Here is a 25217-nt window from a genome sequence, read left to right on the forward strand (position 1 = left end):
AGAAAATGTTATTTTCTTATTTAACAGAATGGCAGTTCTAGGCTTGGACTGTGTATTGCAATAGCTCAACTTACCATTAGCGCCGGATAGACCGAGGATTGTGGTATCGTTGATCCATGGCTCCTGGATCAGAGCAGCACTCAGCTGCTCTTTGGCGAACCTCCGGCATAGGACACTAGACGCGCCCTTGGCATGGTGGAGGTTCAACTGAATGCAGCGAAAGCCGCTCATTTTGAGGCAGGATTACCGTTTTCAGTACGATCCAATACTGGATCGAACCTTGGCGGCAGCGTGTTCGCTGAGTTGAGCGGCTGGGTCGTCCACACCGGCAGGCTTCGGTTGCCACAGGCGACAGGCCACAGATGTCCGACCCGCACTTAACGGCGAATTGAGCCGCTGAGGTCTACTATCGACTGGTGATTGCTGCGTACGCCTCTTGCGAGGTTTTCGCGGCGCCCGACTTGTTTACGCAGGGTTGCATTGTTGAGGTGGCAGCGGGGCATTTCCGGAGGGAAGCACTTTCCGCACTTTCCAACCTCAACGTTGCGAGATTGCATTGTTTTGGTGGTGGCGGGGTGCTCCCAGAAGAGAGTTCCGCTCGTACCTTCCTCGACTTTGCAGCAGAGACTTTTGCGCCTGTGTTGATCAGACCTCTGCCAACCTGTCGCATGCGTGCTTTGCCAAACAAATAATTTAGCATAAAGCGCTGCTCAGCTATCTGACTTGCCGACTTGTGGTCAACCTCCATCAACAGTTCCACGGTCTTTCCACGCACAATGCGACGACGTATCTGCCACGCTTGCGATGAAAAGCCGTCGTTCTGATTCTGGACGAATCTCAAGGTTTTCTCGTCCGTGGTGCCGACACTGTCCTGGAAGTACCCTATGAAGGTATATGCCTTCGGCAGATCCTTCATGTCGTAGACCTGTAGTTGTGCCCCTTCCCACGAGACGAGAGTAGATACCGTTTGCTCCAGCCAATTGACCGTGTTCTGGTCAGAGCAAGCCAGTGTCAAGCAGCCGTTCTTGAACTGGCAGCTCCTGAACTTTGGTCTAATGTCTGGTGTCTCCTGGTCAGCTATGTGATCCAGAAGATCGGCGCGGACAGTCTGGAGCTGATCCGTAGTGAGGAGGGAAACGGGTTAATCAGCCGTAGTTATGGCTCCGCTGAAAGCATCCACCATTTCCCTGTAAGTGCACCCCGAGGATGGTTTTGGTGCTGAAGGACACGCGCAGGCTCGACTGCGTGGTCTCTTTAGTGGGACCTGTGTTGCTGATGTTCGGCGACGCCGTATCAGCGGATCGTTCCCTTTTGGTAACGACCAGGTCCCGCTGGCCAGGCTGGTCAACCGGCAGAAGGGCGAGTTCCTCTATTTCCTCCTTTGACTAGCCCTTGCTACGATACCACTTCTGCCGTCGCCATTGCGCGTTGGTGAGACGCTTGGCCTCAACTCCGGAAGTCTCAGGTTGTCCCTTGACCTCAGGTAGCGTCGCCGGATCGGGAAGGTTATCCGCGTCACTCTCCACATTCCCTGTTGGTGAATTCAGGATCAGGAATGAAGCCGAGAGTCCTCCTTCCAGCGACATACTGTCGAGGTTAAAGTCCTCTTCCATCCCTGTATCAATCACTCCGCCAGTATCGTCCGTGCCGATCGGACTGCGCACTTCCGGTCTACCATCGTGCGCCACCTCTACACCTACTCCGGTGTTTATCACTCTTGGGGGTCGTTGGTTACCCCATCAATTATTTTTATAAGGTTATCCATGGCGATGGTTGTACTATCTGCTGGGGAGAAAATCAACTGTTCTTTACCAGCTTGGAATAGAGGGAGCAATTTACTGCACAGGGTGTTCTGAAACCATGCAGGCTCCGTTCGACGTTGGGAAACTTGGGCAAGCATTCATCCATAGGCACGGGTCGCGTTACACCGAGGATTGGGGTCCTCCTCTGCACTTTGCTCAGAATGTAGCATGCTCCTAGACTACTTGCTATATTGAGAGCAAAAGATTTTTACAAGATTTGCTGCGGAAGAGACTCGATGTGCAGTTCCGGATGGATCCACCATCCGCAGACTTCTTTTGCCCAGCGCCTCTATGGTTCAAAGGTACACGGGTACCTAGGTAAAAGATAGGAGTCACAACGACAACTTGTTAAGCGTAGCTACTTATTACCCCCCCCCCCTTCCTTTCCACTCTTTCCCCTCCTTTTCTCAAAAAATCCTTCTTCATTACTTTCCCTTACCGTCCCTTCATCAATTGTAGAATCATCGTTTCAAAAACTCCTCCTTTCTCCTGGCTTTTGACAGACAGCTCGGTTCGCGATGTTGACGTTGACGTCGCGATGACGGATGTTGAGATTTAAGATATACTTATGGCACGAGCTATCAAAAAATAGGGGCAGCAAATTGCCGACTGGTTAAAAGGTATGCAGGATCTGGGTTTTACTGTTTCTCGATAAGCACTTCTGCTTAAAGTTAGTGAGTACCTGACAACAAATGAGCGGATCACGCCGTTCCGGAATAATCAGCCAAGGAAATACACTTGTACCGAAGTACCGAATTTTATTTGGGACTAGTAGGGATCACGAGAGAACACGATGCAAAATTTTGTGAAGCAAACGGTGCTCGCGTATTGCGGTCGTACTTCTGATTATTCAATATTCTTTCGTGACCATTCTTCTGATCCCTAAAAATTCCTGAACATTATCCAAACATATTAAGTATGTTATTCATTTTCAGGACATTGCATGATTTTATGCTTCGCAATCCCGGATTTTCCATCACACCAGAAGCATGCATTAATTACGTTTTTGATACAATTTTAATATTTCTGACTTCTCCCTGCCCTAGGAAATGCTCCTCTGGAAGATTTTCTCATGCCGCAATGGTATTAGGTATCTTTACTTCCTTTTTTGACGCGTTATGTAATACTAGCTGTAACCCGCGCGCGTCTCCTCGCGTCTAATTGAGAGCAAATTGGAGGTACACTACGTAACGCTAACGCTATGTAACTCTATGAGGTGCAACTACGTTGCTTTTGCTCGTCTTGAATGCAATCTGGTATGGTCGGTTTGAGTCTTTGCTAAATGTGGGCGATTATTACCACGAAAATACATACACTACTACCATGATTAGTACATTGCAATGATATTTTCAAATCATATTTTTGAAACTTTTAATAGAAAAACCTTTAAAACTGAAGACTGATTCGTTTTCTTCTTCTTCTTCTTCAGCAGCATAGAGCCGGGGTGGCTCGTGCTGTTTCAAGCACTCGTCTCCATTCAACTCGGTCTTGGGCCACTCGTCGCCAATTTCCTAGTCGTTTCAGAAGTCGCAAATCGCGTTCGACCTGGTCGAGCCATCGTGCACGTTGGGCCCCCTGTTCCTGGTGCCGGTGGGGTTGTTGAAGAGGACTATTTTCGTCGCACAGTCGTCCGGCATCCTTACGACGTGTCCGGCCCACCGTAGCCTGCTAACCTTCGCTAGATGTACGATGGGAGTCTCCCCAAGCAGTGCCTGTTGCTCGTGATTCATACGCCTCCGCCACTCTCCGCTTTCAGTTTGTACTTCGCCAAATATCATCCGCAGCACTTTCCGCTCAAACACGGCAAGGGCGCGTATGTCCTCCGTAAGCAGCGTCACGGCTTCAAGTCCATAAAGAACTACCGGTCTAATAATGGTTTTGTACATTGTTAACTTCGTGCGGCGGCGTATGCTTCCTGATCGTAGCGTTTTACGAAGGGCAAAGTAGGCCCGATCTCCCGCTTGGATGCGCCGCTGGATCTCCTTACTAGTGTTGTTGTCCGCGGTCACCAGCGATCCCAAATACACGAACTCTTCTACCACTTCTAGTTCGTCGCCGTCAACGGTTACCGTCCGTGGGAGGCGCACATTTGTTTCCTTTGAGCCTCTTCCTTTCATGTATTTGGTCTTCGACGCATTTATTTTAACCCAATTCTCCTAGACTCCGCTTTCAGTCTGGCGTAGATTGCCTCCGCAGTCGCAAAGTTCCTGGCAATGATATCGAAGTCATCTGCGAAGCCTAGAAGTGGGCTACTCTTGGTAAAAATCGTGCCTCTCGTTTCGATGCCCGCTCGTCGGATCATCCCCTCAAGAACGATGTTGAACAGCATGCAGGATAGACCGTCACCTTGTCTCAACCCTCGTCGCGTCTCGAAGGGACTCAAGAGTGTCCCAGAGATGCGTACGAAACACATCACTCGATCCAATGTAGCTCTGATCAGTCGCGTCAGTTTGTCCGGAAAACCGTATTCGTGCATTATCTGCCATAGCTTGTCTCGATCGACTGTATCGTATGCTGCTTTGAAATCAATAAAGATGTGATGCGTGGGCAATTCGTACTCCCGACATTTCTGCAAGATCTGTCGGATAGTAAAAATTTGGTCCGTAGTTGCGCGAGCCCCCATGAAACCCGCCTGATAATTCCATACGAAACCTTGTGCTATCGGTAACAGCCGGCGTAACAGGATCTGGAAGAGTACCTTGTAGGCGGCATTTACCAGCGTAATACCGCGATAGTTGCAGCAGTCTAGCCGATCACCCTTTTTGTAGATGGGACAAACCACTCCTTCCATCCATACCTCCGGTAGCTTTTCCTCCTCCCAAATCCTCGAAATAACCCAGTGTAGAGCCTTTGCTAGCATTTCTCCGCCATGTTTATAAAGCTCTGCCGGTAGGCGGTCCTTCCCAGCGGCTTTATTGGTCTTCAGCAACCTGATTTCTCGTTTGACTTCTTGGAGATCAGGTGCTAGGACATCACTATCTACCATGGGCGCTCCTAGGTTAATTTCCGTTCCGCCTCCTTCTGCGACTTCGCCATTGAGGTGTTCATCGAAGAACTGCTTCCACCTGTCGACCACCTCGCGCTCGTTTGTAATTAGATTCCCTCCCTCGTCCCTACACATGTCAGGTTTCGGTGTGTAGCCCTTCCGAGTTTGGTTCACCTTCTCATAAAACTTGCGCGTGTCATTAGCTCGGAATAGTTGCTCCAATTCTTCACGATCTCTGTCCTCCTTTTGGCGGTTTTTTCTCCTCAGGATCGTGGTCAACTTGTTCCTAGCTCGTCGGTACTTGGCCAGGCTCTCTAATGGCAATACTTAGATAATTTTTCCAAGCATTTTTTTTCGCCTCCACCGCTTGTTGGCATTCCCCATCAAACCAATCATTTTGTGTACTCCGAGGTTCAATACCTAGTGCCGCGGTAGCGGCCTCTCCGATGGTCGAGCGTATTCTGCCCCAACCGTCTTCGAGGTTTGAAGCACCTAACTCCTCGGAAGAAGGCAGTGCCTCATTCAGCACTCGCGCGTAGTTCTCGGCAGCTTGTGGGTTATCTAGCTGCCTGATGTTCAGCCGAGGAGGGCGGCTTTGACGTGTCCGGTATACGGTGGACAGCTTTGAGCGCACATGTACTGCTACTAGGTAATGGTCAGAATCAATATCCGCACCCCGACGGGAGCGTACGTTCGTGATGTTAGAGAAGAACCGGCCCTCTATGAGAACGTGGTCAATTTGGTTCATTGTACGTTGGTCAGGTGATCTTCAGGTGGCTTTGTGGATATCCTTGCGCGGGAAAAAGGTGCTTCGGATCACCAGGCCTCGGGAAGCTGCGAAGTTTATACATCGTTGGCCGTTATCGTTTGTGTCGGTGTGCAGGCTATGGGGTCCTACCACCGGTCTATACATCTCTTCCCTACCGACCTGGGCGTTCATATCCCCGATGACGATCTTGATGTCCCGTGACGAGCAGCTGTCGTACGTTGCCTCCAGCCTCGCGTAGAACGCTTCTTTCTCATCGTCGGGTCTACCTTCGTGCGGGCAGTGCACGTTAATGATGCTATAATTGAAGAAACGACCCTTTATCCTCAATACACACATTCTCTCGTTGATCGCCTTCCAATCTATCACGCGATCCTGCATTCCGCCCAGCACTACAAAGCTCGTTCCCAGTTCGTTGGTAGCGCCACCGCTCTGGTAAAACTGGGCATTTCCGCCACGGATCTTCCACACCTTCTCTCCGTTGCGACAGATTTCCTGCAGAGCTACGATGCCGAGTTTGCGGGGTTCCAGCTGTTCAATCAGCACCCGTTCGCAACCTGCGAAATTTAGCGATCTGCAGTTCCAAGTCCCGAGTCTCCATTCGTCGTCCTTATTCCGTCGCCTAGGTCGATGCCGAATATTCCGCTCCGAATATGCTATAATGTGGGCGATTATTACCACGAAAATACATATCGCGCCCCTCGGTTTGGCTACAGACAAGGCTCTTATATATATAAAAGATACTAACCGTTTCTAATTATTTAAAAAAATAGAATTTAAATAAATAAACGTCGTGATATATTTTTCGTTGTTCATTTTGAATCTATTTTAAATTATCAATTGATTATTACAAATTAGTCTTTGGTGTTCCAGTATATTTCTATAATTGGTACACATATATAACGGTATGCCAGAAACACTACTACCATGATTAGTACATTGCAATGATATTTTCAAATCATATTTTTGAAACTTTTAATAGAAAAATCTTTAAAACTGAAGACTGATTCATTTTCTACTGATCTCAGATTACTAGAAAATTTATAGGTATTATACGTTTTAAGTTATAATTGGATTGACTGAAGTTTTTGGAGCGTCTTAGTAGAATACGAAACCTAAAAATAAAAAATAAGAAAACTTATCCAATTTAATTCTACTATGTGTATTTTATTCAATGACAGATACGTATTTCGCCTACGACTTGCAGGCTTCCTCAGTGTCTGTTTTCGTAGTTCGAAAACAGACACTGAGGAAGCCTGCAAGTCGTAGGCGAAATACGTATCTGTCATTGAATAAAATACACATAGTAGAATTAAATTGGATAAGTTTTCTTATTTTTTATTTTTAGGTTATAATTGGATATTTATATGTAAATTTGTCGTAATAGATGTCATATATCCACCATATTTGGTACATCTACCCTTGCTTCCAATTTCCTATCCATATCCAACTATGATTTGGTTTTCTATCCCACTTTGATTTGAATTATTTACATTTGATTCTGTTACAAAGCCGCCTGTCGAGAGCAACATCTGATATAAGCGGCCCGTCCAACAGAATTGCTTCACGTGGCCATTATCGGAGCTATACTATAATTTCGAATATATCACTCTCCATTTAAATCCCTTCACGAACCAAAAATACCGTGGCAATAACTGTGCGCTTGAATATATTTAAAACTGCGAAATGGGTGTTAAATAGCCCATTCATTTGATATAAAAAATCTGTCGAATACCGCTGAATTTAATGTTATCACCGTTCTTAAAACTCCTTTCAGTACATATCTCATTCAGTCAGTCGGTTCAGTAACCCTTCCCGCTGACTGCCTGCCAGCAGCAGCGTTTCTTGGTTGTGAATACATTCCGACACTCGTTCGTTTGCTCGCCGGCACAGCCGTTGCGTTGTATTCGACCGACGACACAGCCCAAAGCTCAAAAACACCCATTAAAGTCAGCGGCCATCCGTTGCCAATGGAAACATTCGCCATACAAAGTGCGGGAAAGCGAAAAAGTTTCGTCGATAGTTTGCAACCACTTTTCGGTACACTTCCATAAGGCAAGTAGTTTTTGCCGCCGGCTGCCAGCTAGGGCCTCAGGCTGCGGGGTTCGGTTGATATCCGGCAGCAGCAACAGCAACAGCAACAGCAGCAGTGGTGGCAACTTTTTCACAGCTTAACAACACCAGTGGTAGTAAATCAACCGCAAGTTTGTGCCTAACCGCAGTTTGTAGGAGCAACAAACTGGACAAAGCAGCTGCAAAATGGTTGTTAGTATTTGCCGTTCTTTTTGATTTCTTCGCTTAGTGTCTTACGAGTGGAACCTTGAAGTTTCCTAAAGGGTTCGAAAATAAAAACAAGTGGCTAGAAGAGTTATCACTTTTTGTTGGAGGACTCGTTCTCTACCTAGTTGTTGTGCTAGTAATAAATTCACAAGTACAGTTTTTTCACTCAACTTTATCGCATAGGTTCTATGTAACGATTCTGTTTCTGTTCTGTTTTAATTTCAGCCAAAACGACGCAAAATGGGTCGCAAAGTGACGGTCGCCGTTGCCACGCTGAATCAATGGGCACTGGACTTCGAGGGCAATATGTCGAGAATAATGGAGTCGATCGTGGAGGCACGGGAGCTAGGCGCGACCTATCGAACTGGGCCGGAGCTGGAAATATGGTTAGTATCCATTTATGCAAGCTGTTACATAATTACAAGTTCGTTCGCTGGCATCGCTGAAGTACTAGCGCCTAGCACATGTGGTAGAACACCATGTTAGTCCATTGATTTATAACGCAGTGGGTGCACGTGGTACTTTGTGGAGCATTTCAGGATTCACGAGAGAGGTTTATCCACGCGAAACCGTTCTAAAAAAGCTGTAACCTGAAATGAACCTTTCTGATTCGGATGAAACTTTACCAACGTGTTTCGTAGGAGGAAATATGCACCATAGATTTTGATACCATTTTGATTCACGACTCATTTATTAAAAGGCCGTATTTATTTTCATGGGTGTTGGAAAAATCGTGTCTCGAAAACTATTGATTGCTCGAAATTATGTCTGAGGAAGAGTTGTAGAAAATTGACTTCTAAGCGTGAAAATAATATACACTCAAAGATTTTTCGAAAAAAATGTAATTAAAATCAAGATGTTATAAATATCCGTTTAAGAACGTTGCGTTCTTCGCAATTTTCAGGTCCTGGGCTGCCGTTCTCCAATCCCCACGAACACCAGCTGAACGTGCATCGTCTTCTACAGCACAAACCCACCGGGTGCGGGGTCTGCCTTGGAGTTTACGGCCTCTTCCTGGTTCTCTACTGAAAATAGTTTTGGCTACTTTTTCATCGGGCATTCTGGCCACATGTCCAGCCCACCGCAGCCTGCCACATTGCACTACCTTCACTATATCAGCATATTTGTATACTTGGTACTGCTTGTGATTTATGCGTCTGCGTCACACTACATTTTCCATTTTGCCACCAAGTATAGATCGCAGAATTTTACGCTCAAAACCCCAAGCACTCGTCGATCAGCTTCCTTTAGCGCCCATGATTCGTGTCCGTAAAGGGCCACCGGGAGGATTAGTGTTCTGTAGAGCGCCAGTTTTGTGCGAATTTGCAAACTACGGACTTCAGCTGGCTACGTATTCCGTAGAAAGCCCGATTCGCGGCTGCAGCTCGTCGTTTCACTTCGCGGCTTACATCGTTGTCATATGTCATGAGTGTACCAAGGTATATAAATTCCTCCACTACTTCATATCGTTCCCCATCTAACTCCACCTCGGCACCAACACCACTTGAGCTCCCACGTTCCCTACCAGCAACCATGTACTTCGTTTTGGCGGTATTAACGGTAAGTCCCAATTTCGCAGCTTCCCTTTTAAAGGGCCTGAAGGGCTCTTCCACTGCTCTACGGTTGATTCCGATGATATCGACGTCATCCGCAAAACCAAGAAGCATGTGATATTTCGTGATGATAGTTCCATTCCTTTCCACGTTTGCCTTTCGTAATGCACCTTCCAAGGCAATGTTGAAAAGCAGGTTAGAGAGTGCATCCCCTTGCTTCAGTCCATCCAACGTCATGAAAGCAGCTGAGGTCTCACCCGCTATTCTAACGCATGATTTGGATCCGTCCAGCGTCGCACGAATCAGCGTAACTAGTTTCGTCGGAAAACCATGTTCTAGCATTATCTGCCACAGCTCATTTCGTTTAACTGAATCGTACGCCGCTTTAAAGTCCACAAACAGATGGTGTGTCTGCAAGTTGTACTCCCGGAACTTGTCTAGCAACTGACGCAGGGTAAACATCTGAGCCGTCGTGGAGCGACCCTCACGAAAACCAGCTTGGTACTCGCCGACGAAGAACTCCGCTAACGGTCTCAGTCTGCAGAACAGGATACGGGAAAGCACCTTGTAGGCAGAATTGAGCAATGTAATTCCTCGATAGTTTTTACACTCCAGTCGATGTCCCTTTTTAAAAATTGAGCAAATGAGGCCATCCAACCACTCCTCCGGCATTTGTTCTTCCTCCCAGATCCTGACAATGATCCGGTGGATTGCTTCGTACAGCCGCTCGCTCCCCGCTTTTAGAAGTCAGCCGGGATACCGTCCTTCCCAGCAGCCTTACCGTTTTTCAGCTCACTAATTGCCTTCTTAACCTCCTCCTGTGTTGGTGGCTCCGCAGCTTGACCATCGCTTACAATTTCTATCCTGTCCTTGCTGATCTCCGCATTTACCTATCCATTCAACAGTGTCTGAAAGTGCTCCTTCCACCTGGCTGCTACCGCCGTTTTGTCGTTAAGCAGGTTGCCAGCACTATCATTGCACATCACAGGCGTGGCAAAATTCCTGCATCTCACCGTTTTATAGAAACTCCGTGTGTCGTTACTGGCGTATCGCTCCTCTGCGCCAGCGAGCACGTGCTCCTCATACCCGCGTTTCTTTAGACGATGGATTCTTTTTTCCGCAGCTCTAGTCTCTCTGTATCTCTCTCTCTGTTTTGACGCGTTGCCACAGTGAGCATGCGACTCCTGGTCTGGTTCTTTTCATCTGTCACTCTCTGGCATTCGGCATCAAACCAGCTGTTACGCTGTCTTCCACGCGTCGTGCCTACCACCTCTCTCGCAGCTGTTTCGATGGCCCCATGGATGTTCCTCCACAGCCCATTTATATCTTCTTCTTCTACCTGCTGTTCTGCGATTCGTTGATCAAGCTTCCTGGCGTACTCCACTGCTACACCGACTGCCGTTAACCGCTGGATGTTGAAAAGCAGCGTCCTCTCAGTACGAGCTTTCGCCGTGTTCGACAGCCTTGCGCGAATCTTACTCACTACGAGATAGTGGTCAGATTCGATATTTGGTCCCCGAAAAGACCGTACATCGATAACATCCGAAAAGTGTCGACCGTCAATCAAGACATGATCGATATGAGAGCTAGAGTCTCCATTTGGATGCCTCCAGGTGTATTTCCGAATATTCAAACGTGGAAAGTATGTGCTATAGATGACCATTCCTCTGGCCACGGCAAAATTTATGAACCTTAGACCGGTATCATTGGTCGACAGATGAAGGTTATGTCTGCCAATAACTGGACGGAAGAATTGCTCCCTCCCGATCTGCGCGTTTGCATCTCCGATGCTGACTTTCACGTCGTGTTTTGGGCATTCTCCATAGGTCCTCTTAAGCCTGTCGTAAAACTCGTCCTTAGCATCATCGCATTTATCATTTGTCGGTGCGTATAAGTTGATTAGGCTGTAGTGGAAGAATTTGCCCTTAATCCTCAACACGCATATACGGCCATCTACGGGCCTCCACCGGATAACTCGTTGCTTTTGTTTTCCCAACACTACGAAACCGACTCCATGTTCTGCTTTCTTACCGCCACTGTAGTAGATGTGGTACTTGAAAGAAGTGCCTGCAATAGGGTCTACTGCACGGAACTCCCTTTCTCCGGAATTTGGCCACCGAACTTCCTGAATAGCAGCGATCTCCACTCCGAGTTGATGCAGCTCTCGAGCTGCCCGTGTCGGTTCATGGAGAGTTCGGACATTCCAGGTATCAAGTTTTCAATCGTTATCCCTTGATCGTTTCCTTGCCCCTTGCCGTGCCTTATACCGATTGTTTCGTCCTGAATTTCTTTCTTCGTTGTTCGTGGTAATTGAGTTTTCGGTGTACTACCTCACCGGGGTCGCGATACCTACATCCTGCTGATGGGTCTGCCATCTTAGGTATAGCTTGCGGGATACAGCATTTCATATTCAGCCGCCCGTTACGAGACAGACGCTGTGTGAGCCACCCCTCACCTGGAAAACAGGCGCTCTAGTTCGCACCTCCTAGCTTAGCTGCTTCAGTAAGTACATGAAGCATTTCCGGGTAAGGCCATCGACCGTCATCATTTGATTTAGATCTGCGTGGAGGCGTCAGGTGGGAGCTTGAGAGAGCCAGAGCTATGTTTGACGCTCCTTCCTGGTAACTGTCTCCATTTCATACCCCAACTATTGGAATATGAAGTGTTAATTACACACAATTCAACTCACGTTGCTCAACTTTTATTCTTTTCTGGTCTAGCGACCGATTTTAGATAGTCTTTTTACTAAAAGCTTTCACCTACAAAATTGTGTGAGCTAATGCTTAAGGGGATATAACATTTTTGATTTTTTTTAATTTTTTGGAAAAATATAAGTAATTTGCCGTCTTTTAAAAGTTATTCTCAGGTGGAGCAACTTTCGTGAACGTACGTCATAGAACAACGAGTTTCTAAACATATCATATATTACATATACATATATTATTGGTAGTTACACTTAACAAGTAGTCGTTGTGACTCCTACCTTTTGTCCAATGTTGGAAGATGCATGGGTCGAACCAAGCTATAATCTGAGATTATAACCGAATTCGAACCCACAACACCCGCCAGGGCATGTGGCTCGCTGGTACTCATACACCTTTGAACCATGGAGGCGCTGGACAAAAGGAGACTGCACAATCCCCTTATTAAGGTAGCGACGTATCTGGTTGGGTTATTTATAGATACAAATCGAGCCTCTTCCTCCGTCTACTGTAGAAACCACTGACCGAGAAATTTAATCTAACTTGTTTTTACTTTTTACTGGCAGGACGACGACATTATGCAGGCCCTTGCGACTTACAAGATACTGCGCGTACGAACTACCAATAACCCCCCCTCTCACCTTCCGCTCTTTCCCCTCCATTCTAAAAAAGTTTTCATTACTCATTCATCAGGCGGCTCTTAGCTTTCGTGGGCAAGTTTCCTGCGGAGTCGATGCACCCTTCATGTTTTCCATTATCACTTGCTAGCAGGGCTTCGACCGATCCTTTTTTCTACCGCAGTCACATCAACGTAGGGGAAGACTGTCCAGAACGCACCGGGGGGGTAGAATGGCCCATGCTATTAATTGTTTAAAAACGCGGAAACTATTTGGTAAAATTATGAACGCGCATTTTATTTTGGTGTAAAACAAGCTAATTCATAATTGTGTAGAATATAAAAGCATCAAACATAGCCACATCCAATAAAATCAAACGATTATCCGCGATCTCATTCCACATGTAAGAAATCACGGTTTTTTCTTAAGCTTTTACCGCTAGTCGGTATGCAAATTTCATAATAAATACAGTCTATCTAATTGATATACTGTCATACTCGATGATTCATCACAAAAACGGCATTAACTAGGCATGTTTTTCGCATATATTGGTTATAAAATATTTTTAATTTGCAATACCGCCATCCGGGGTGAGATTGTGCCACGGGGGTGAGATTATGCCAAAAACCAAAAATGTTTATTTGTGAAAATTTATTATATCTATAGAAACTAGTGACCTAAATTCAAAATGATGATGAACATAACATATTTATTCATAGCTTAGAATGGAACACAGATAATATTAACAAACTATTTAGCCTAAACAGGGTTTCACGCGATCAAAAATACTCGGAAATAACGCTTGTAAAAAATGTCCCGCATAAACCAACCCAAACAAGAAATCGCATCAACTTGCTATTTTGAAGGTATATAAACTAATCATTTACAATGTATTGAAAAGCTACTATGCGTTGGATAAGTTTTGATTACGAAAATAATATTTTTCGAAACTTTGTACTTTTCGAGCTTCACGGGGGTCAGATTGTGCCAAGCCATAATGATCGATTCAATTTGTGGATTTCACATACACAACAAAAATACGTCAGTATACACCAGCACTCTCACATTCTTTACTATTGAGCACAATATTTTGATAGATTAGATTGCATCATCCATTTTGGAGCAAACAGCATCATAGGTCTGCTAAATAATTTAAACTAATTTTTACTTTTTCTCTGGAAATTTCAGATACATACTTTGAATAAACACTCTAATATAAGACGAATATATTATACCGAGTATAAACTGCCAGTTTTAAGGAGGGGGAGGGCGGTGGGATAGGCCACACGTTCCGCGACCGCGGGTTCTCGAACGAAGTAATGGTTACTTTTGTTAAATGATCAAATAGGTATGCCCTCTTAGGATACACCCCTTCATATATCTCCCCCTTGTTAACCCTAGAAACGCTATTGGCTATATAAAGGCTGTCCATTGACTACGAACTCATTTTTAGTTATTTCAGACCTCTCCGGGTTATTTTCGTTCATACTTTTTGTATGATGCGTTGTTTTTGGCCGACCCCCTGCCCTTAATAGTCCACTTAGTTCATGGACGACCCCATATGAACTACTTTATACTGATATTCATGTGTATTGGTTATAAACATGCTAAGGTTCACTGTTTAGGTTTTTAGCCTAACTTTATGTTTTTGGCACAATGTCACCCCCTAGAAGGGGTGAGGTTGTACCAAAGTTCATGCACTTCCAGTAAAATTAGGTTTCATTGTAACTAAACCATCTCTACGGTAGTTGTTAATTGAACAATTTAGTATATCTTGTCAGGTTTGAAATCAACTTAGTTCCTAAATTGTGTGTGTACTGAGCTAAAGAACAAAAATATATGCTTTTTTGGCACAACCTCGGCCCGGATGACGGTACTATCAGTATTGATTCACCGTTGATCGGCTCTCCAGCGGTTTTGTAGTTCAAGTACAATCTGGGTAACAGCCGCATTGACCGCTCCCCAGACGTCCGAGCTAGAACATATCCTTTGGACTAAGTTATCCGAAGTAATGTCATATCCGCTCACTGCCATCATGTTGCTTCTCGCACCCGCGAAACGAGGGCCGATCTTGTGGTACACCGTATGCCTCTAATTCCACGTTGGTTGAAGCACTCTACGTCCTCGCTGATGATGATGCCAATAGACACCCGCTAAGACGCAGATTGCGTCATGTGAAACTGTGCGATATGCACCCGCCACTCTCATGCACATGAGACGATAGGTGCTTTCCAGCTTGGCTAGATAGCTTTTGGTACCTAATGCCGATGACCACATCGGCCCGCCATACCTGAGTATGGACTGGACCACGTTGGCTAATAGCTTCGCTTGCTGCCATATACCGCAGAGCTATTAGACATCATACGAGACAATGCCGAAATAGCTGTGGAAGCCTTCTTGCAGGCACAGTCGACGTGGCTCCCGAACTTGAGCTTATCGTTGACCTTGACTCCCAGGAGTTTTAAGGACCGCGTTGACGAAATAGTGCAGTCCCCGACGCTGATCTTTGCTTACTGCACCGACTTGCGGTTGTTCACCATGATAACCTCCGTTTTGTGATGCACTAGCTCCAGTTTTCTGGAACGCATCCAATCTTCCACAATGCTTATAGAGTGGGCAGCCGTCAACTCAACCTCTCTGATAGATTCACCGTAGACTTCCAAGGTGATGTCATCCGCAAAGTCGACAATCACCACCCCTACAGGGAACTTTAGCTTCAACACCTCGTCATACATGACGTTCCACAACACCGGACCCAGTATGGATCCTTGCGGAACCCCTGCGGGATTGGAACGCACTTCTGACTATCCTCCGTTTTGTAGCATAGCACACGATTCAGGAAATATTTTTTCAGAAACCTGTACAGCGACACCGGCACTTGGACATTCCGAAGCGAATTGGCTATGGAGTCCCAACTAGCGCTATTAAACGCATTTCACACGTCGCACTTCGAGCGTGATAACTGCGCAATAGCGGATACCCGTCCTCTTACGCTGGATTGCCGCCTCGGCTGTCTTAGTGACACACAAGATTGCATCCACCGTAGATTTGCCTTTACGGAAGCCGAATTGGTTAGTTGACAGACCTTTCGTACGCTCCGTGTACTGTACGGGTCTGTTAGAGATAACCCTCTCCAGCACCTTGCCTGCAGTATCGAGCAGACAGATCGGCCTATATGACGAGGGGACACCCGGAGGTTTTCCCGGCTTCGGCAATAGGACCGGGTTCTGTCGCTTCCATCTGTCCGGGAAGTGGCCATCTTCCAGGCATCTACTCATTACTGCCCCCAATAATTCAGGAGCCTCCAAAATAACCGCTTTAATGGCCAAATTCGCGATTCCGTCTGGTCCCGGTGCCTTGCTCACCTTTAGGGATTTAGCGATCTCAATGAGTTCCTCGTTCGTAACCGTCGCTTCCTCCCCGAACTCTAAACCGCCGTCGCTCATGTTACTTTGGATGTTCGGCTGAGAGGAAGGATCTCTCGGATAGCTTCCACAAACACTTCGTGATCGAAGTATGATGTCTTCCATCCACGGATGGTTGGAGTGTTGGTTCTACTCCTGCCTGCCGCCTTGTTATCTGACCGACACCATAACGGACCGCCTGATGGTTACTGTGAGTGTAACCATTGTCTACCCTCCAGTCTCCTATCAGACCAGGACTGCCGAATGTCACGTCGATAATAGACTCCGCACCGTTCCTACTGAAGGTACTTGTGGTGCCGACGTTGGCCAGATCTACATTGAGCTTTGTCAGAACCTCAAGCAGAATCCGACCCCTATGGTTCGTGCGACGACTTCCCCACTCTACCGCTCAAGCGTTAAAGTCTCCCGCCACAACCACCGGCCTTAGACTAGTCAGCACAACTGATACTCGGTCTACCATCCGCGTAAACTGCTCGATAGACCATCTCGGCGGAACATAACAGCTGCAGTAGAACACTTCACCCACTTTGTCAACCGCAAATCCCTCGTCTGCGGTTGACACAACCTCTTGAACCGGGAACCTGTTTGTCATCCATATAGCCGCCGTCCTGGACCTATCCGAGACCCAGTTGCCGTTTCCGGTATCAGAGCCCCTCATGATGCGGTAAGGGCAGATTACTATGGGGGGCGCCCTGGTACTCCACAGGCTTCGTTTGCGGCTGAGAGGGGCTTTGGACCCTCTACTCTGGTTCTCAGTATTTTCAGGTTCATGAACATTAGAGTGTCCCAAAATATCACTATGTCAGAAAACCCGGGGGCTCACCCCTCAAATGATAGCTTAGGGTGTCACAACAAAACTTTTATATGACGTCAACTTTGGTTGACGCGATTTAGGGGTCGCACATTTGAGTTTTATGAAAAAATGACATTTTTCAGGAGTAGATTCAAAAAAATATTTTTAGAAATGTTAAAGTAGGTGCAACAAGGTACCCTACTATTTTTTTCACAATCATTGAGATCTGATACAATCATAAAAAAGTTATGGTGGCATGTCTGGAGTCATATTTGGTTACAAAAATTTATTGAATTCGGCAAAAATTTAAAATTTTCGATTTTCCATTTAAATAAACGTCAAAACAGGGTATCTAACGGTGTCTCAGAGTAATGAGGCTACACTGTATTGATAGGAAATTTTATGACGAACAACTTTGCCGAAGAAAGTATGGACATATGTTCAAATCTCGCTGAGGTATCCACGTTTTTCTGAAGGCGGAACAAAACATATTTTCGCAATTTTTAAATTTTAGCAGTTCCACGTGAAAAAGGTAAATGATAAAACTTTAACTATTTATTCTAATCGTCACTTTCGTTTTTTATAAGAGGAAATATGCACCTTCCAAAGAATTTGACACCATTTAGACTCAAGAATCACTTTTAAAAAGGGCTTATTTATTTTTTAGGTATTATGTTTGAAAAATCGTATCTCCCGAAACTGGGTTTGCTCCAAAATGATGCCTAAGCGTGAGTTGTTGATAATTGAGTTTTAGACATGAAAAAATAAACACTGAAAAAAATTCCACTATGTTCTAAAGTCAGGAATAAATGTAAAATTAAGATATACAGGAACTTCGAATTTTTTTTTTGAGAAATAGTGGTGATTTGATGCATTTTGAGACTTTTTCTGAAATGGTGTAATATTTATCAAAGGATTTTGTAGAACAACGGCTTTTATGAATATTTTGTAACCTGAGATTATTATTATGTTTCTTATTATTATTCTTATATTTCTCGTTATGCATATATGTAATTTGAATTTAAAGAACAACTTCTTATCCACCGTGTTCAAAATAATAATTAGCTTTTAAATGCAGCCGTATTTAAGATATTTAAAAAAAAGTTTAATATACTTTATTTTATTTTAAACTTTCCCTTTTCATATGTTATCCGTGTTATATTACCGTGTTATGAGGAACGTGCTGCTCGAGCCAAAGATGCTGATATATTACCAAGCTATGAAATTGTTAGCAACTAGAATAAGTATTACCCTTCAATTTGTCCGCATTCATCTTGCTTATTCTACTACCTACTGATTGTACAAAAATGGTTAAAAAAATTTCAGTGTTTATTTTTTCAGGTTTAAAAATCAATTTTCTACAACTCTCGCTTAGGCATCATTTTGGAGCAACCCTAGTTTCGGGAGATACGATTTTTCAAACATAGTACCTAATAAAATAAATACGCCCTTTTTAAAAGTGATTCTTGAGCCTAAATGGTGTTAAATTCTGTGGAAGGTGCACATTTTTTTCATTCCATCAAACACGTAAATAACGTTTAGAATAAATAGTTAAAGTTTTATCATTTACCTTTTTCACGTGGAACTGCTAAAATTTAAAAATTGCGAAAATATGTTTTGTTCCGCCTTCAGAAAAACGTGGATACCTCAGTGAGATTTGAACATACGTCCATACTTTCTTCGGCAAAGTTGTTCGTCATAAAATTTCCTATCAATACAGTGTAGCCTCATTACTCTGACACACCGTTCGATACCCTGTTTTGACGTTTATTTAAATGGAAGTTCGAAAATTTTAAATTTTTGCCTTATTCAATAAATTTTTGTAACCAAATATGACTCCAGACATGCCACCATAACTTTTTTATGAATGTATCAGATCTCAATGATTGTGAAAAAAATAGTAGGGTACCTTGTTTCACCTACTTTAACATTTCTAAAAATATTTTTTTGAATCTACTCCTGAAAAATGTCATTTTTTCATAAAACTCAAATGTGCGACCCCTAAATCGCGTCAACCAAAGTTGACGTCATATAAAAGTTTTGTTGTGACACCCTAAGCTATCATTTGAGGGGTGAGCCCCCGGGTTTTCTGACATAGTGCTATTTTGGGACACTCTAATGAACATGCTTCTACTGAGACCCGTCATTTGCAGGCGGAGTTAAGAAACCAGTCTTGACGACTGTATTCTGTCACAGTAACTCCTTGGTACAAGTTACCGGTTTTTCGGTTCGCTAGACTCAACAGCAGTAGTTGACGGTTTGGTAGAGTGTAGAAACTGTTAACGCTAGTCATCTGCAGCAAATATTTTGCTACTACTCTACGGGAAAATTCTATTTTGCACGTTTTATATTCCACCTGAGAAAAGTCAGGATGCTACCGTGTTAGGTGAGCACATAGCAACGGTCAAGGAGTTGTGGAATGATAATTCCTATCTGTTGCTGGTATGTGGAGACTATAACCAGTCCCGTATGGTATGGAAAAGTCACTTCAGCATTGCCAGAATGTCTCACTGATGGAGTTATCAACGCCTAGGGTTTAAAAGTCTTTAAGGCTTAACACTTCTTAATCGACAGATCTCGCAGTCGGTCATCAGAGTACAGGACAACCACGGGGCCAACGCTACGAATACGATCCTGCTGATCCTAGCAATACTGTCCTGCCGAGATTTAATGACGAAGTAATACGGAAGAGAAAACAATAGGAGGCAGATATACTTCTGAATACGCTAATGTGTTCGCAAATTAAACAACTGAGGGTTGGTGCCATTATTTTACCAAAAGTACAATTCATATGGATCTCGATTTAACAAGTCATTTCGAATCAGTCTGTTGACGGCGTACCCTGTCCTGGGATTAGGTGGAATTCAGCTTTGACGTATGTTTCTGCATCCATCACACAGCAGCTGTATCTGGTCAACATCTTCGTGTAGAACTTTCTAGTGCGGATTTTGACAACCGTTTTATGGCATTCATCGCGGTTTAGGAAGTTTTGAACCTTACATGCATGTAATCCAGCTTTTGTCTTGACTTTTTGGACGTAGTTTTATGAAACGCCGACCTTCTTGACAATATCATTTCTCGCGTAATTTTTCAAATAGACCTATGTCCTTTGACCGCTGTCAGTTTTTCGAAAATTGGAAAAAATAGCGTCACCCGAAAAGCAACGACGCGAATTGATTTTGCGCAAGCATCTGGAAAACTCTGAACTCTCTCATCGGGACATCAGAAAACAACTAGGAATCGTGCAGTCAACGAATCTGTCCAAGTCTTTCGTTCAGAGAGCCAAATACCGGGAGGAACTGTATACATACAGCGTGCAGAAAGCTCCAAGTCGTGACAAACGTCAAAATACTGTGGGAAAATCAAGGTGTTCGGAATTGAAATTTTATAAGCTGATCAAAACGGTAACATTTTTTATTTAGAATAAGTTTTAAACGATTATTAATCAAACTGAGGATTCACTTACAATTATAGTGTTCAATCCGATTTCTCTTGCAGACGGATCCACTCCTTTACTGACACTAGTAATACCTATTTTAATTTTGTAAATTACGTGTAAGTTTTTTTTATATTTAGATTTTAGCAAGTAAGATAGACATTTCGATTTTAGATAGATTACTTACAGTTTTATAGGTTTTTTAATCGTGACAATGTTCAATCTTGTAATCCTTTGTTCGACTACGGAAACCAATCTTTGTCTTTTGTAAGCCTGTTTAGATTTAGAATTGTTTTAACTAGAATAATCAATTTTCTGTTTTAACTTACGTGTGTAGTACTAGCAAATTGATAAATATCTATCTAGATTAATTTTTTATCCACTGATTATTTAATAAACCGCACTAAATAGCTCGCTAAATATTTTATAGACTCACTAGCCGTTCAACAGCCTACTTAATTCGATTGTTTTTATTTCTGACGTTTACATGGGTTTCCTCTTTTTCACTCGATCAAGATCGAAGATCGACTCATCGCATTTACTCAGCGACTCATCCTTATCGACAGGGGCTAGGCAGTGCGCCCGGTCTATTCGTCCTCAATATACCCCGGCCCCTGATCCTGTACCGGAAGCGACTTCCGGCTCAGCGTCACCATCTTGAATTTCCAGCACTGCTAGGTTCGCTGTAGCTCGCTTGCTAATACCACTTGTTGTTCGAATCCATGCCTGTCGAACTCTCCCGTCACTGTATATGATTGGTTCTTCGACAACGCCACGCACCCAGCACTTCCTTTTTCCACCTTCTACCACATATACAAGATCGCCTGCCTTCAGTTTCCTTGCCTCGGCGAACCATTTAGAACGTTGGTTGACTGACGGAACATATTCACGGATCCATCGTCGCCACATATCTTCCGTTAACTGTTGCGATCGACGATACGAGTCCCTCAGTGCTTCCGCCGGGTTCACAGGTGGAGCTCCTTGCCACGGTTCATTCGGCGAGACTCCCCGAAGGAAATGACTCGGCGTGAGCGCTTCAGCTTCATCCGATTCCTGCGGTGCGTAGACAAGAGGTCTCGAGTTGACGATATCATCTGCTTCTGCGATTGACGTCAGCAGAATTTCATCCGTCAATCGTCTGCCATCATCCAATGCCACTAGTACGTCTTTTACGGACCGGACAAGCCTCTCCCAGACCCCGCCCATATGAGGGGTGGCTGGAGGGTTGAACGACCACTTTGTACGTGCTGACGTCAATTCATTTGCACACTCTTCGTCGATATCCCGAATCTTGGTCGCTATCTCCTTGCTAGCTCCCTTAAAGTTCGTCCCGTTATCAGAAAAGAGCTCCAAGGGAGGACCACGATAGCTAATGAAACGACGGATGGCCATGAGACAGGATTGCGTCGTCAACGAATGAGCGACCTCCAGATGAATAGCCCGGACTACAAAGCACGTGAAGATGACGATCCACCGTTTATCGCTGCGTCGACCTGACGATACCGTAAAAGGGCCGAGATAATCGACACCAACGTAGCTGAAAGGACGCAGGTGGGGGGTCAACCGTTGAACTGGTAAGGAAGCCATCCTAGGAATCTGCGGTCGATTTCGGTTCACCTTGACCATATGCACGATCTCGCAGCATCTGCGATAATTGCGCCGGCTTTCGGGATCAGGAAGCGTTGACGAAGTTCTATTTTCACCGTTTCACGGTAGCCGTGTCCGAATCTTTCGTGGAAATGCTGCACTATTTTCGCCGTAACACCATGTTCCGAACGACCTTCTGAGCGAATGATTCCTTGGTCGTCGACAGGCTTGTTATTTCCTCACTCATTGTGCAAAAAGTGCAACTTTTTTTGTTCCACACAATGAGCAGAACTGCTTTCAGAAATGAGAAGTAAATCCACACAATGAGAAACAGACTAAACACAATGAGAAAAACTGACGTGCAGAAAAATTTCTTAATGCGCTCTTTAAATGAGCAACTTTCGGTTTTGCTCCCGGTCCTCTCGGTAGCTACAGCAGTAAACCTGGAAACAAAACAACCGGTGCGCGTACAGCAGCTATAGACTCAGAGGCGTCAAGACAATCAAAAGTCGTTATATTTTGAATCTTAGCGGAGAATTGCCTTTGTTTATAATGGGACTTTCCTGTTGGTACGCGACAAGAAGCATATGTATGGGAATTCAAATGTTGCCATATCTAAATAACATTTTTCGCACTGTTGCCGTTGTGACATGCCTAACCATATGATGCAGTTGCGTTCACGGGCAGCCAAACTCAACTGAATATACTAAATGTAAGAATCATGATTCAACTGCATTAATGGATTAATATTTTTCTGATGGCAATGACCGCTACTGACAATCGTCGTTTTTTCTCAACGCACTACCCATGTTAAAACTACCCGTAGTTTTCATACGTCAGCGCTTCGCATCAACTTATTCAAAGTGTATTAATATTCTCCTCAATGAGGAGCACAGTGTGCGGTTGCTCATACAACTGCGTTCAGCAAGAAAGAGCACAGTTAAAACGAAACGGAGTAGAATAAATCGCGTTGAAGACTGAGCACAGTTTGAATTTTTCTCTTCTCTTTTTTTCTTCTGAGGAGGTGCCATCCCTGGTCTTCGATAAGCGGAGTTAGCTTGTACAGCAAGCTAGATTTTTCGACCTGTAGCCATTTGTCCGCTGGTAGTTCCCTATTCTTCAGGAGAATCTTTATTTCTGTACCGTACGCCTCGGCCAGCGCCATCTTCATCAGTATTCGTTCCGCTTTCTCGAACTCGCACTGCTGCAACGAAACTCTCACAACTCGATACGTTACCGCCTTTAACATCTTCGCCTGCCCCGGTGTGGCTCTCAACGTCTCTTGCGGCAATCCCTTCACCTTTCTTCTACAGTTTGACAGAAAACGGAATACTGTCGCTACCGTACGAACTAACACCGTCCATTTTGACACTCGCTAGATATCAATCAAGGCAGCTGGGAGTGCCACATCGTGAATTAGAAGATGCGCCCGCAACTCTTCCTTCGTTGACGCTTGCGGTATTTTCTGCTTCGGCCAGTCTTCTTCTGCGTTGTACATGAACTCCGGGCCGTTAAACCAGATGTCGGCGGAGCGCACTTCTGGATCTCGTGTCCATTTTGTTAGTTGATCCGCCACATTTAACTTTGTGGGGATCCAATGCCACTCCGGAAGCCTACTAAAGGTCAGGATCTCCCCGATGCGCAGACCGACGTACTCTTTATAACGCCGCTGATCCGACCTGATCCATGAAAGCACAGTGGTCGAGTCCGTCCAGAAGAACTGTCGACTTATGTTGAAGGAATGATGCTTCCGCACCACAGCTGCCAGTCTCGCACCCAGAACAGCCGCTTGCAACTCCAGTCGCGGAACGGAGGTCGGTTTCAGGGGTGCTACTTTCACCCGACTTGCCACTAGAACACACCTTACATCACCGTTCACTCTTGCTCGAAGGTAGGCGACACAACCGTAGGCTCCCTTGCTTGCGTCCGTTAGGATGTGGAGCTGAACGTTCTCGACGTCGTCGAACTTGACATCCCCGAAGTAGCTTCGTGGCACCTTGATTGCGGCAATTTGAGGTAGCACTTTCGACCATCGCATCCATTTTTCAAACGACGTATCGTCCACTGGATCGTCCCAATCGCAACCAGTCCTCCACAAATCCTGAATCAGCATCCTTCCGAACACAGTGAATGGCGAAAGAAGAACCTGCGGATCGAACATGGACATCACGCAGCTCAATACTATACGCTTCGTTGGCCTTTCGATTCCCTGGATTACAGGCTGATATTCATCCCGCACGGCGGTAGAAAAGCGAAATACGTCTTCAGTTGGATCCCAAATAATCTCCAGCACACGTTCGACCATCGTATCTTTATCCCGATTGAAGTGAATGGGTTTTTGAGACGACTCACCAATGTTTTGCAGGAACTCCGGCGAGTTTGATACCCAATTCCTAATGTAGAACCCGCCGCGAGAGTGGATGTATTTTACATCCCTGGCCATCTTGGTAGCCTGCTCCACAGAGTCAGCGCTGTCGTAGTAATCATCAACGTAGTGATTGTTTACTACCGCCGCCGCAGCTTCAGGAAACTCCTCCGCAAACTCAGACGCGTTCAGGTTCTTGATGAATTGAGCTGAACACGGAGAGCAGGTAGACCCGAAAGTAGCGACGTCCATTACGTACACCTCGGGCTCGTCAGTTGGGCACGCACGAAAGAAGAACCTCTGGGCCGGCTTGTCTTCGGATCGGATTCGAATCTGGTGATACATCTCCTGTATATCGCCGCCGAAAGCAATGCGTCGTTCTCGAAAACCGATTGATCACCGTTGGGAGAGATTGCAGCATATCGGGACCTGACAACAGCTCACTGTTCAGCGACACTTCGTTTACGGTTGACGCCGCGTCCCAAACTAGACGTACCTTCCCCGGTTTTCGTGGATTTAGCACAACGTTCAATGGAAGATACCATACCTTTGCTCGATTCGGTTCCGCTAGCTCCTCAGCCGTCGCTTTATACGCGTAGCCCTTGATAACGTAATCACGTATTTGCTGATGCACATTTCGGGGTAGTTCTGGATCTTTATCTAGCTTCTTCTCTAACGCTTTCATTCTCCGAACGGCCATGGGATAACCATCAGGAAATCGTCGCACGTCGTCACGCCACAGCAGTCCCGTTTCAAATCGGTCACCTACTCTTACTGTAATAGCTTGAAAGATTTTCCGTGCTCGTTGATTGTCTGCCGACTCAAGCAGCCCTGCGGAAGCCGGATCGGTGTCGTCTAAAACTTACTGCTCACGGAGTAGATCGTGAAGGCCTTCGTTTGAGATC

The 25217-nt window shown here is 45.1% G+C and overlaps 1 protein-coding gene across 2 annotated transcripts in view; it reads left to right on the plus strand.

The window, feature by feature from the left end:
* LOC128732920 (glutamine-dependent NAD(+) synthetase) overlaps positions 1-25217 on the plus strand; it is a 251361-nt gene that overhangs the window by 217690 nt on the left and 8454 nt on the right. For both annotated transcript variants that reach the window (XM_053826377.1, XM_053826378.1), the window contains one exon: positions 8060-8220. In XM_053826377.1, coding sequence (XP_053682352.1) covers positions 8075-8220 — 146 coding nt within the window. In that variant the 5' untranslated portion in view covers positions 8060-8074. The remainder of the gene's footprint in view (positions 1-8059; positions 8221-25217) is intronic.

The sequence above is a fragment of the Sabethes cyaneus genome, chromosome 1 (assembly GCF_943734655.1).
Source record: "Sabethes cyaneus chromosome 1, idSabCyanKW18_F2, whole genome shotgun sequence".
NCBI lineage: Eukaryota > Metazoa > Arthropoda > Insecta > Diptera > Culicidae > Sabethes > Sabethes cyaneus.